Source organism: Myotis myotis, unplaced genomic scaffold, assembly GCF_014108235.1.
Source record: "Myotis myotis isolate mMyoMyo1 unplaced genomic scaffold, mMyoMyo1.p scaffold_m19_p_15, whole genome shotgun sequence".
Taxonomy (NCBI): domain Eukaryota; kingdom Metazoa; phylum Chordata; class Mammalia; order Chiroptera; family Vespertilionidae; genus Myotis; species Myotis myotis.
The window spans coordinates 21,722,014-21,736,293 of NW_023416319.1; the positions used below are offsets into that span (position 1 = coordinate 21,722,014).

Sequence of the window (14,280 nt, forward strand, 5' to 3'; positions counted from 1 at the left end):
GCAACTGAGGACTCACAGCCCTCACAAATGTACTAGTGCCCATGTCTGTAAAGAATATCGTGTAGCCTGACGGGCGTGGCTCAGTGGTTGAGTGTCGACCTATGAACCAGGAGGTTGCGGGCTCCATCCCCAGTGTGGGGTGCGCAGAAGGCACCGATCAATGATTCTCTCTCGTCATTGATATTTCTATTTCCCTCTCCCTTCCCTTCTGTAATCAATAAAAATATATTTTTAAAAAAGACTATTGTGTAGACTAAGCACTGTTGGCACCTATGAGTATCAGGTCCATGCTAGCAAGACACACAGGATGAATAAGAGAGAGGCAGGCCACTTCTTTGGGAGCACAGAAGCTGTGGCTTTTCAACCTTTTCCTCCTCCTAGGACACAATATACTTCAAACTGCTACACATCTAAGAATTTAGCAGACTCAGAATGTAGCGATTCCCCCCACATTCTGCAGGGACTTGAAACACTAGCATGTTTTCTAATCAGCAGAATCTTAATCAAAGCAGGTGGATTTGGAGCTTCCATGAAGCAGGTGGCTGGCTGGTTCCTGGCTGTAAGTCCATTCCTTTTTTCTCAGACTCAAAGAATATCAGGATGCAAGGGGGTGGGAGGGATGTATAGATAACATAAATCCATTTTGCTTTCTAAATGTGAGCAAACCCTTCCTTAAAAATAGACATTTGTGCTGCGATACAATCAGAGAAGTAAGACGAACCTTTCATGCGTAATCTGGTAGGTAGGCCAGGAGACAGAGCCCTGCTTTTATTTTTAAAATATATTTATTATTGATTCCAGAGAGGAAGGGAGAGGGAAAGAGATAGAAACATCAATGATGAGAGAGAATCATTGATTGGCTGCCTCCTGCATGGCCCCCACTGGGGATCGAGTCTGCAACCTGGGCATGTGCCCTTGACTGGAATCGAACCTGGGACCCTTTAGTCCGCAGGTCGACACTCTATCCACTGAGCCAAACCAGCTAGGGCAGAGCCCTGCTTTTAACAAACACATTCAGTTAAGTTCCTGGACCCAACTGGAAAGTGAGATGGGGTGGGATTCCCCCCACGCCAACAAACAATTCTTAGATACCAGCAAGGTGTTCAAGAAATCAACTCAATTTTGACACTATCTGCAAGACTGCGCCCCTCCACACACACCTCAGAAGCCAGCTTAATCAGGCTCAGACCTGTGCTTCTGACCAACTGGCTATAGCTTGGAGGTTCCAACACTACCCAGGACACCGAGCAATTTAAAGCTTCAATTGTTTATTTCTGAAACTTTCCATTTCATATTTTCTTCCCTGGGGGTGACCATGGGTGATAGATCGGAGGTTCCAACGACCCCCAACGACACCCTCCAACTCAGAATGCCAACCACAAGTCCAGGTTGTTACTTGCACTTCTGACCGACTGGCTATAAAATCAGAGGTTCCCAAAACTTCCTCCTTGGGTTCAATTAATTTGCTAGAACAGCTCAGAGAAATCTGTTACTTGCTACAGCAGTGGTTTATTGTAAAAGGATATGACTTAGGAACAGCCAGATGTTAAGATGCATAGGGTAAGGTTATTGGGGGGGGGGGGGGGGGGAGGTGCGGAGCTTCTAAGCCACTTCCAAGTGCACCCGTGCATCTCCATGTGTTCACCACCCTGGACGCTCTCAAAAGCAAATTCCCGGAGCCCAAGGAGAAGAAGGTTGTGGGAACCTCTGAGTTAAGGTCAGTCGATTTTTTTTTTTTATATTTTATTGATTTTTTACAGAGAAGAAGGGAGAGGGATAGAGAGTTCGAAACATCGATGAGAGAGAAACATCGATCAGCTGCCTCCTGCACACTCCCTCCTGGGTATGTGCCTGCAACCAAGGTACATGCCCTTGACCGGAATCAAACCCGGGACCCTTCAGTCCGAAGGCCAACGCTCTATCCACTGAGCCAAACTGGTTAGGGGAGGTCAGTCGATTTTTATGGAGGCTTTTTATACGCAGGCACGGCTGATTAAATCACCCGCCATCGTGATTGATTCATCTCCCATCCCTCCCTCCTTCCGGAGGTGGGGGTGGGGAGTAGGGATTGAACATTCTACACCTCTAATCACGTGGTCGACTCTCCTGGCAACCAGCCCCCATCCATAGGTGCTTTCTAAAAGTCACTTCACTCACATAACAAAAGACACCGCTATCTTGCTCAACACGGGAAATTTTGTGGGTTTCTGCAGTTGTGAGCCAGGAATTGTAGGTGAAAACCAAATATTTTTGAGAAATATATTTTAGTCATCTGAATGTGTAAATATTTATGAATTATAAATCTGTATATTGCATACATCGGGCATGTGCTCTGTGCCAAGCACAGCACTGGGGCCCTGGGGCAGGATGAATGGGCCAAGAAAACTGAGGGACCTGGACCCACAAGGGTAAGTGGTCATAATGGCCAACGTATTGCATTCACTAAGGACTGTGTGCCATGCACTATTCTAGACACTGATAAAACTGATAAACACCCTACCTCCACGAAACAAACGCTTAGGGGTCGGGTAGGGCAAGTAATAAGTAAAATAGAGAGCATGTAAGACGGTGATAAATACAATGGAGAAAAATAAAGCAGAGGGAAGGTGACAGCGTTCTAGAGGCGGGTTAAGTAGGGCGCTGGGAGACGGTGACATCTGAACAAAGAGGGCGGGGTGAGCATTCCAGACAGAGGCCCCGAGGAAGGAGCACAGGAGGCCGAGGTGCGGCGGGGGGCAGCTGGAGGAGATGAGGTCAGAGAGGGTGTGGGCCTCCTTGTGGGTGGCCCCGTAAGCATTTTAAGGATTTCGGCTTTACTCAGCATGAAGCAAGGAACCAGTGGGCAGCGTGAGACACGGAGAAAGCGAGGGTGCGAGGAGGCCAGTGGCAGGCTGGGAACCAGTCTTCCTACGCAACCCTTTCCTCTTCTTGGCTAGCTCTCGGCCCGCCCAGACAAGAGGTCTGAGCTGTAAGGTCAGAACCCACAGCGAACTCCAGCCCGGAGGAAGTTTCCTAGGAAGGTTCTGAATTCCAAATACTGTACCACACCGTGCGACGGTCTCATTAGCATTATAAACGCACCCAGACGGGCTTCCCTCGCCAGGGGAGCGCCAGCTGGGTAGCCTCCGGCAAGTCTCTTAACCTCAGGCCACCCTGTTACCTCGGCTGTAAAATGGGGCCAGGTGCCCTGCCTGCTCCGTAGATTCCAGAGATCACTCGATTGCACCTTTTACACGTCATTATCGTCTACAAAAGGCAAATGTGACGGTGGGGCTGGGCTGACTCTGCACAGCACTTCCAATCGTTTTACAAAGCGCCAAGCCCGGGTCCACCGGAGCCTGCTGGCTTCTCACCTAGCGCCCTCGGCGGTGCTGGGGTGGCCCCAAGACCAGACCCCAGGCTCTTTCTCGGACCGAGTCCCTAACCCTCAGCGAGACACTGGGCCACTGGGCGGGGAGGACGCGCGGGGCGGGAGGCCTCACCACCGCCTGGGCGGAGCCGCCCCCGCCCCGCCCGCCCCGCACTCCCCGCCCCGCGCTCCCGGCCCGCGGCGCGCGCACTCGGAGAGCTGCCGGGGAAGCCCAGCGCGCCCGCCGCGTCCTGCCGCTCTGTCTTCGCGGGTCGCCGCTCGCCTTCGCGGTGCCATGACCACCGAGCAAATAGTTCTCCAGGGCCCGGGGCCATGGGGCTTCCGCCTCGTGGGGGGCAAGGACTTCGAGCAGCCTCTCGCCATTTCCCGGGTAAGAGCAGCCTGGGGCGCGCGGGGAGCGGGGTGCGCCGCGGCTGGGGAGCGGCGGGAGCCGGGGGAGACCTGGGAGGCCGGGGCCCCGTGGGCGCTGTCGGAAACGGCGGTTTCGGGAGCCGGGGACGGAGCTGGGGCTGCGGGCGCATCCAGGTGCGCCGGGCGCCCCGCGCATTGAGCGCTTCCCGCGCGCCCCGGGCCCGCCGCCCCTTCCCAGACGCTGCGCTCGGAGAGCCAGCCGGCCGCCCGCGCGCAGCTCCCGTGTCCGTGAGAAAGAAGGGGGCACTTTTCGTTCCTTCGCCTCGGAGGCGCGTCCAGGCGTGTGGACGCGCTTTGTCCGGCGGCGAGAGGAGCAGGGGCCCCACAGTCCCCGCACATTGGGAGCTAACACCTTTCGGGTGTTCAAAGTCTCCGAGTGGCGGAAGGTCGTTTGGAAACGCCCGGACCATCTGTACAGCGAGGTGGGGTGGGTGGGAAGTTTACTGGGGCCAGTGAGATGAACTTTAAACACCTCCCAAACGACTCGTTTCTCAGCCTTTGGACCTGATCCATGGCGAGGTCTCACCTCCATCTAATGCCTTTTGGGAAAAAGGCGGAATTTTGGAAACAAAAAAAATCCCCCGAATAAACCTTTTTGGACATTCTCCTCCCCCTGCGGGAGTGGCCGTGATCATATTTCTTCCTGGCATTCCCGGATTATCAGCCGATCAGCACTTTTCGAAACCCCGGGAATACTTGAATCAAAGGAATGATTACATTCTCAGAAGGGCCTCATCTCTTTGGAAGGGCCCAGGTTCAGTCAGAGACCTCCAGACCCATCGCCCTCAAATAAAGCAGAAGCTGCGGGAGACCCAGCCTGGGTGTTGGGGCCCAGGCTTTTGTCATGAGGCTGGGCTACAGGCAAGCCCGAGGTCCCGCTGAGAGTCATCACATGCACTGCCTGGTGTCCTCGCCTTGCCTTCAGGTCTCACCTTCCATTCTTGGGCCCATCTGCTACAGCTGACCCTAAACTTGCCTCTTCAGCTACCAGAGTATCTTTTTTCTTGGAGGGGAGTGAGAGTGGAGAGAGAAGGGGAAGATCCCTATGGGTCCCTCTGACTTAAGTCCCTGCCACCAGCAGCTGAAGGAATACAGTGGGAGGTGCAAGGGGAAAAGAATTGGGGGCCTCCTCTTGGCTTCTCTGCCCACACTTCCTTTCAGGTGGGGCTATGGGACTGAGGAGGTTTTCTCTGATCCGTCCTCTCCCCTCTCCCCTCCGCCCTCTCAAAAAAGGCAGGTGTCAAGAGTTCTTAGGCCCTATCTCCCCCCTACCTCCCACCTGCTGCCCTGCAGGGACTTCTTTGATTGTTATGGCAGGTACAGGCTGTCTTCCCAAATTCCTCAAGTGCAGAAACTGTGCCTCCTCCTTCTCTGGACCCCCACCCCCAAGCCTGGCAAAGAGCTGAACCTGGCCATGCCCAGTAAATCTTTTCAGGCTTATTAGTAAGTGCTCGTCCAGGGAAGGCACATTTAGACTCGCTTACCTCATAGTCCATTTGTCCCCACTCTTTGTGTCTATAATTAACCTGTCAGCTCTCTCCACTTCTGAATTTGTATATGACGTGCAGCCTTTTTTTTAAGGAGTGGAAGATCCTCTTGGTAATCTGTTAAAAGGGCAGTTACCGCCTGGCATTTTAACTGCTTTCAAAAATTAATGTGGGTGGCACTGTGTAGGAATAACAAAATATGGGTTGGAAAGCAACAGTGTAAATTCATTAGTTTGTACTTTCACATATTAATGAATTCATTTATTTATTATCACATGTTTAATCAGCACGTTCCAGAAACTGCAAAGCCCTGGGGGTCTCAGAAATGGGAGGATACAGCTCTATTCTCAAGGTGCCCATGGTCTAGTGAAGGAAGCTAATCTTTACCTTGGCAGGTGCTTTAATTGAAAAGCGAAAGTGACTCAGAGGAGGTGACATGCGCATGCTAACAGTGACTTACTTGTTTCTTCATCTCATTTCCACATGGAAAAATTGGGGCCTGCTCCTGGGGATGGGAAAGTGGCCTGGTTTCTGCTGCTTCCTCGAGCCGAACCTGGGGTGAGCCTTCTATTGTGGAGGCCGCCTTCTCTAACCCTGCGGTGGAGATAACCCCGGCCACTGGCTGTGAGTTGTGGTGTGTGAGAGTGCTCTGTGGATAGTGAACAATGGGGAGGAGGTGTGAGCACTGAGCTGGAGTTGTACACACCTTCTGGTTGGTAGGTGTGTTATAGTTAGCATCTGGGCAGATGGAGTTTGCTAGTATGGATTTGGATATGTAGACTTGGAGTCCCCGCACCAAAGCAAACCATAAAATTAGGCCGGGAGAGGAGTGCCTTTTATTTAGTTTTGTTTGCTTTCTCTTGCAGGGATTATTCTGGTATTGGCTCTAGTCTTCTGTTAAATTGCTAAAGCTTCTGAATATAACTCTAATCTGTGTACTTGAAATTGTTTTTTACATATATATAGTTTTTTATTGATTTCAGAGAGGAAGGGAGAGGGAGAGAGAGATAGAAACATCAATGACCAGAATCATTGCTTGGCTGCCTCCTGCACGCCCCCTACTGGGGATCAAGCCCAAAACCCAGGCGTGTGCCCTTGACTGGAATAGAACCTGGGACCTTTCAGTCTGCAGGCGAATGCTCTATCCACTGAGCCAAACTGGCTAGGGTGTGTGTGTGTGTGTGTGTGTGTGTGTGTGTGTGTGTGTGTTTAACTTATTTTTGTGTGAAATAAAGTCATAAAATATAATTGCATAGCAAACGATTATAAAGTAAATAAATGCCTGTATAGTCACCACCACCCAGGTCAAGAAATAGAACATTGCCAGCGCCCCAGAAGCTCACTACCCGTAACCCTATCATGACTTACGCTTATCACCTTGCTTTTCTTTATAGTTTCACCACCCAGATATGCCTCCTGAACACCATAGCTTCATTTTGCCTGTTTCTGAGCAGAATCATGCAGAATACGTTGTGTGTAGCTACGTTTGCTCCTCCGTGTTTTCATCTATGTTATTGTGATGACTTAACATTTCAATCCAGCTTTTCAACTTTAAATGGACATAAATTAGCTTCCTTCCTTTCCCAGTTTCTTAATACTTTGGACTCCCTGATGATGCACACACTGGCCACTGTCCCCCTGAGGTTTTTTTTTCTGCTCCAAATCTACAGTTGTCTATCCTCTTGAGTTTTTGTTTTTCTGTGTCAATTTCCTTTTTTAAAAAAATACATATATTTTTATTGATTTCAGAGAGGAAGGAAGAGAGAGAGTCATTGATCAGCTGCCTCCATCCAGCCCCACACTGGGGATGGAGCCCCCAGGCCCTACCAGAATCCAACCGTGACCGCCTGGTTCACAGGTCAATGCTCAACCACTGAGCCAGGCAGCTGGGCTCTATGTCAATTTCTTATTTCCTCTGGTTGCTTTCAAGGTTTCAGAGAATCCACACCCAGGCCCAAATTGCTGCTGAGTGTATGTTGACTGTTTTTCTCTCCCAGCAACTGACAAAAGACAGGAAGGGGTGGGGCCAGAGATAGGGGTGCTCTTGTGGGAGGAGCTGTTCATTTTCCTCTTGAGTCCTGGGGAAGCCTTTGCTAAGATAGCCTGTGGGTTTGTGGCCAATTGCTCAATATTCTAAGGGATGCTTAATAATAGATAACTCTGTAGCCAGAGGGGCTTTTCTGATTTTTCAAGAGTGTTATATCCAGACTCACTGAGGTTTACATCATGTCATAAAGGTCAGGGCTCATCTGTCAGATTATGAAAACCTAGAAATGTCCATGAAGGCTCATTAGGTGTTAATGGCCCTTGCTCTGCACTCCCTCATTCTGTGAAATCCATTACTTGAGAAATATTAGCTGCTCCAGCTGGTCACAGCTGATCTAAGGAGGTGGGAGGAAGAGGCTGGATCAAAGGGAATAGCATGTAAGTGAATGCTGGAGTCTCCTGGCCTGAAATTTACCAAGCCATGTCATGACCCCTAACCAGAGGCCCCCTCCCCCCCTTTGTGGATATCAAAGGGGCTGGTTTGACTTTGAGGAGGAGAGGTGGGGAGAAGAATGGCCTTAAGGTATTGCAGCCTGGCAGGTGACTGAGAGGAGAGGATCATCTAACCACTGAGGTCATACTGTCCTGCTGGTCAGGACTGGGAAAAGCACCAAGGAATTGCTTTTGTGCTGGGACCAGGCTTGTACTGGCTTCCAGGCCGTGCTCATTCCTTAGGCTGTGGCTTGCCTTGCTCCAGGGAGGAGAGGAAAGCTGGTGTTGGCCTTTACAGAGAGGAAGGTCAGGTCCCCATAGCCTAGGCAGTTGGCTAGGACTTAGGTTATGGGTGGTGGTGATTGCACACGGGCCTCCCGGGGCTTGTTCGGAAACTTTTGAAAGACTCAGTGACTTCTTGATACATTAAGGTATTCTGTTTTGCTCTCTGCTTTTTAATCATGTTCCTACCTAAGAAATGATGGTTCTTTTAGACTGAGAGCAAAAAGTCTCTTTGAACTGCCACACTTAGTGTTAAGAGCTTCCGTTTGCACTGAGCATGAAATGAAGCTTAAGGCACAAATCCTCTACATGTACCTGAACCTCACTTTATTGCCATATTTCCTTGAGAAAATGGTCATAGAGCAATCAAGAACATTTTGACACGTTCTTGGGGGTTTTCAGGCCAACCTACATACAATCATACAGTTTCACTTGGCCGCAGCCATTGGTGGTTCTTAAAGGCCCATGACACTGAGATTCAACTTGAACCCCAAACTTCATTATTCTAGTCTTGTTCCATATAATACTACCTTCATTTATGCTATCTCACCTCCTTGTAAAGAGTATTTAAATTGATTTACAACACCAAATGTATTTACAGTATTTAAAACATTAAGAACACACGTAATAAGGTTTATGAACATAGCACAAAAGAGAGATGTGTCCAGACCTTTAAATCAGGTGGTTTCTGAAATTGTGTACGACCTTTAGCTGTGAGTTTTCTGGCCAAGGCAAAACAGGAATCAGGTTGAGTTATTGACATATCTGGGACGAAATTACTTCTACAATACTCCGTTTGCAAAGAACTTCAAGGATGTTGACCAACATTATAGGGACTGTATTTTATAAAAAAACTCTTTTGGTAAGAGATAGAGAAATGCTTTTCTAAATGGACGTTTCTCTCAAGGGCCTTCTGTGCACTTTAACGGGAGTTCAAAGCCCTTACAGTTGTTTTTGGAGGAGCTGAGATGTAGTTCTAAGTATTTTCTTTTTTGTTTACCTTGATGAGTTAACATCATTCAGGAAGAGAACTTCGGGGAAAGGATAGTCAGCATCCCCCTTGATGTTTCCAAACCTGGTAAACATCAGAATTTCCTGGGAAGCTTATTTAAAAAAAAGGAGATTTATGGGCCTCACTGTGTAGACCTTCAGTAGATCTAAGGTGGGGCGTGGAGATCTGTGTATTTTTTATAACCCCTAGGGGATCTGATGTCTAACTTGTTTAGGAACCGTTGCCTCATCCTTGCAAATATTAGTTTTCCTGACTTATTGGTGAGTTGGGTCAATTTCTGGCCTAATATTTAGATGCCAATTGCAAGAGTCAAGGTTAACCATGTTCTGTGACTATTCAGGAAATTGGCCTGTATTCTGTCCACAGGTAGAAGTCGGAAAAAATTCTTAATAGAGACCATTTCTCCCCCTGGGTGGGGGGCTCTGCATCAGAGCTGCGTAAACTGTTTGACAAATATCTGGTTAAAGCCGCCATTTCTATCAGAAGGACAGCAGTGCGGTCTGTCATCCGGGCTGCAACACTGTTTAGAAGGAAATGGAAGTGCTTTTGATAATCAAGATGGGAAAGTTGGTTACTGTCCTGTGCAAACCAGGGCATCTTATAATCTTAGTCATAAAATGTTTCTACATATGATTTTGCTTTATATAACTTTTTTTCCCCCCAATCCTCATCTGAGAATATGTTTTTATTGATTTGAGAGAGAGAGGAAGGAAGGAGACAGAGAGAGAGAGATGTGAGAGAGAAACATTGATTGGTTGTCTCCCTTACGCACCCCAACTGGGGATTGAACCTGCAACCTAGGTATGTGCCCTGACCAGGAATTGAACCTGTGACCTTTTGGTGTACGGGATGATGCTCTAACCAACTGAGCCATCCGGCCAGGGCAGCTTTACATAACTTTTTAACTACGCCAGTGGTTGGTTACAAACACATTTGCAAGGCCGAAACCGGTTTGGCTCAGTGGGTGGAGCGTCGGCTTGCGGACTGAAGGGTCCCGGGTTCGGTTCCGGTCAAGGGCGTGTACCTGGGTTGCGGGCATATCCCCAGTGGGAGATGTGCAGGAGGCGGCTGATCGATGTTTCTCGCTCATCGATGTTTCTGACTCTCTATCTCTCTGTCCCTTCCTCTCTTTAAAAAATCAATAAAATATATTAAAAAAAAAACAAAAAAAAAACCACATTTGCATGAAGGGGTCAGGAGGCAACATAAATGAGTTTTGACTCAAGGATGAGGTAGTAAGAAAATGAAATTAATAGCTTCAAGAATGATGATAAATGGCAACTGGTACGAAGTTTCTGTGTTGAGGGCAATAGAGCGTAGGGGTGGGGGGCTGGGCTGTGGCTGAATGGAGCGCATATGCCCCATCTAGAGGGCACAAGCTCTGTAGCTGGTGCTGATTGTTGCCGTCGGGAATGTAGGTCCAGAATGCCTAGGTTTTCTGATTTTTCACAAGAAGCTGAGAATCTAGGGGTTTTGTATGAAATTTACTGACATGTAATTATTAGCAAGTAATTTAAGTTAAAAAAAAACAAAAAAACAAGATTGCAGGCTGGATTCATTTCATGGGCCTCCAGCTTTCAATGTTGAGCCTAGGGAGTTAAAGGAACCCCATCTAGCTGTCAATGCAACGTGCCATTTTAATGGAACTGCCTTCTGCAAGGTCCACAGGGGGAAGCCAGCCTCCCAGTGGTTGGCCTGGAGGCTGACTGGTGACCCTGAATGGGTCTGTTTCTTTAACTGCCATCAGGAGAGTATTGTCACTCAGTCACCTTAATCTCAGCAAAACTAAGTCTTGATGTTGTTTCTTGGCAGTAATGGGCAGTTGAGTCAAATGCCATGTTTAGATTCCTTTGTTGTTCTCCATTGTTTCCCAGATAAGGTACAATCTTGTTAGAAGGAAATTAACAGGGCTCTTGCAGTCTGATCTCTTTACATTTCCAGCCTCATCCTCTTCCTCTCCCTTCAGGTCCTGTGTTTCATCCATGCCAGTCCACATGCTGTTCCTATAACTTGGTATGCGTTTTCCCGTCTCCTGCAGTGACTTTGCACAGTTTTAAGCAACATCTCCTTCAGGGAGTCTTCCCTGATTCCACCCTTAGGTTCCCACTGCCTCTTGGCTTGCTTCTAGCACAGCACTCACCAGCCGTTGTCCATGCCTGTCTTTCTTAGGAGGTTGTGATTGACCCTTTTCCATCTGGGTTCCACGGCCTGTGTGGGTACCGGAACCTACAAACAATAGCTCATGTTTTTAGAGTTTGACACTGTGCTCTGCCTGAATCATCTCATGTAATCCTCACAACAGCCTTCTGAGGTCAGGACTGCTAATCCCCATTTCAGAGATGAGAAGAGTGAGGCACACAGATGTGACATATCCCGCCCAAGGACACTTAGTTTATAGGTGGCAGAGACAGGACTTGAACCCTGACCATCTGACTTCAGAAGCCACATCTTAATCAACAAGCTACACTGTCTTTCAGAATGTACTTAAGGAATGACTGTCTGATGAGTGAGTGAATGAGTGAGAGAGAGGGAGAGAGAGAGAGAGAGAGAGAGAGAGAGAGAGAGAGAGAGAGAGAAAGGATAAAGTAGAAACATGCCATTATCACAGAGGAAGGTTACCTCTTCGTTTGTCATGGCCAGTGTGGGTATGCACGCAGTTCTGCATAATAACAATATTTAAGTATTTAGACGTAAATTGAGGAAAGCAGGAGAGCTGTATCAAAGTTCTAGTCTGCACCATTTAGAAGTGAAATGAAACTCTTCAAAACCTTCTCTGTGCTCAGGAGTCTGTTAGTGTTGCACAGGCTTTAAAGATGCAATGAGGAGCTTGCCGTGTAGGGCGGGTGTGCAGGCCTGCCTCTGAGCAGACGTCTGCCGGGCAGGACAGGAGTGAAGAAGACACGAGCGAATTCTGCGGAAAAGAGCAGGTTGGTCATTAGTGGAAATTATGTGCCTAAAACCCATTCTTAGGCAGCAAGCGTTGTGTGATTGAGTTGTATGGTCTCTGGGGAAGAAAGCTGGGGAAGGGGTTTTGAGGATGTCTGTTCAGTGAATGGGCCTGTTTCTCTGGAGGAGAGTATAGGATTTCCATTTTAGAAATGGAAGCTGACTCTTCATGTGCTGATTCTGATGGAATTTGATGGTCAGGAGGAAACTAGAAAGGACATTGTGGCATACTGGGTTACGCTGATGGACTCTGGAGCCCACAGCCTGCCGCTCACCAGCTAATAACCTCAGGAAAACCACTGAACCCCTGTACCTCCATTTCCTCATCTGTAATGATGCAGTAATAGTCCCCCCACCTGATAGTATCACAAGGATTGGCGAGTTAACCCTTGACCAGAACTGATGATTATGATGAATAGAGAGTGTGGTGAGGATTGGAGCCCACCCGTCAAGATGGGGGCTAGCTGGTGCTGGAGGTAGGTCTCCCTGAGGCCCTTCCAGTCCGTGTTCTGATTTGTGTATTTTATAAGGGATGAGGTTGCCGGGCCCCAGCTCAGCACAGAGCAATTGAGCCGATTGTCCTATGACAGGAGGCTCCCAGGCAGCGGCAGGATCTGTGACACTCCAGTACCTTTTGTAGAATGTGATGAGTCCCCTTAATTCTGGATTTCTCTTTCGCTTTGGGCTGGGAGCATCTGCTTGTGGCTTTGTGGTAAAGCAGAAAGGGAGTCTGGTGTCAAGTTCAGGCTCAAGCCGTTAGCTGTGTGAACTTGAGTCAGTCACAGCTTCTGTGGGTCCGTTTCCTCATCTGTCATATGTTGGTGGTGAGGTCATCATTATTAAAATCTCAAAGAGGAAATTGGGTGTGAAAGGGCTTTGTAGAAGGCAAATGTACATATTTTTTATTTCTTAAAAAATATTTTTATTGATTTCAGAGAGGAAGGGAGAGGGAGATAGAAACACCAATGATAAGAGAGGATCGCCGATTGGCTGCCTTCTGCATGCCCCCTACTTGGGATGGAGCCAGCAACCTGGGCATGTGCCCCAACCTGGAATTGAACTGTAATCTCCTGGTTCATAGGTCAGTGCGCAACCCTGAGCCACACTGGCCAGGCGAAGGCAAATCTGTAATTTGTTTAAGTCATTAAAAAAAACACCCCAACAGCTCATAAAAGAATGAATTCATTTTTAATTAATTTCTTAAAATTAATTTTAATTAGTTAATTCTATATATTTAATCTCTTTTTGTTAGCTACATAAATTGATTCTGAAACCTTCCTATTAAACGATACATTGCATTTACATGGTTACTTGTCTATTTCCGTTTAAAAGTTTACATGTAATTTCATCCAAGTCCCATCTGATGATGTTGTCTTGTAACACTATAAGATTTCCTTTGGCTTCTTATAAGAAGAAGAAGAAGAAAAAAAAGTAGATGGGAAGATAGATGGCCAGGCCTTGATTACTCAGGCTCAGGGCTCTTGAGACCGGTTCCGGCTTGTCCTGGACCTGTGGGATGTTCTTAGCAGAAATGCCTCTCCCACAGGACAGTTTGAACCAAATGCTGGAAATTCCAGAGCTCTTAGCTCTTGAGTATCTCAAGAGAAATACTTAAAAATATGTAAAATCAAGAGAAACTTCCTTTTTCATCTTTTCAAACCTTTTCTCCCACTTCCATCATTTTAGTTTTGTGAGTGGTCACGTTCCAGGGTAGCCATGCTGAGAGAAATTCTTATTTGGTCCCTTTTTAAAATAGTCACTTTTTAAAAAAATTTCTATATTGATTAAGGTATTAAATATGTGTCTTTATCCCCTCTTTGCCCCCCCCCTTACACTCCCCCCACTCATGCCCTCACCCCCCCTGGTGTCTGTGTCCATTGGTTAGGCTTATATGCATGCATACAAGTCCTTTGGTTGATCTCACCCCCTTACCCCCACCCTCCCCTACCTTCCCTCTGAGGTTTGACAGTCTGATCAATGCTCCTCTGTCTCTGGATCTGTTACTGTTCATCAGTTTATGTTCATTATATTCCACAAATGAGTGAGATCATGTGATATTTATCTTTCTCTGATAAAATAGTCACATTTTTTAAAGGATAAAATTAAGCATGAATACATATTAAATAACACTAGATATTCTAGATTCAGTCATTCACTGGACAACTATATATGGAGTACCTACTATGGGCTTGGCATGGTGCTGGGCACGGGGGATACCATAGCGCCAAAGGCAGACAAAGTCTGCCCTCACACACCTTCCTGTTTAGTAGGTCCTCAGACATTAAATAAATTAA

The 14,280-nt window shown here is 47.6% G+C and overlaps 1 protein-coding gene across 1 annotated transcript in view; it reads left to right on the forward strand.

Annotated features, from left to right (window-relative positions):
• Positions 1–3,540: 3,540 nt before the first annotated feature.
• Positions 3,541–14,280, forward strand: part of PDLIM1 (PDZ and LIM domain 1) — a 35,045-nt gene continuing 24,305 nt past the window's right edge. The window contains exon 1 of the mRNA XM_036336539.1: positions 3,541–3,740. Within this exon, the coding sequence (XP_036192432.1) occupies positions 3,645–3,740 (96 nt within the window). The 5' untranslated portion in view covers positions 3,541–3,644. The remainder of the gene's footprint in view (positions 3,741–14,280) is intronic.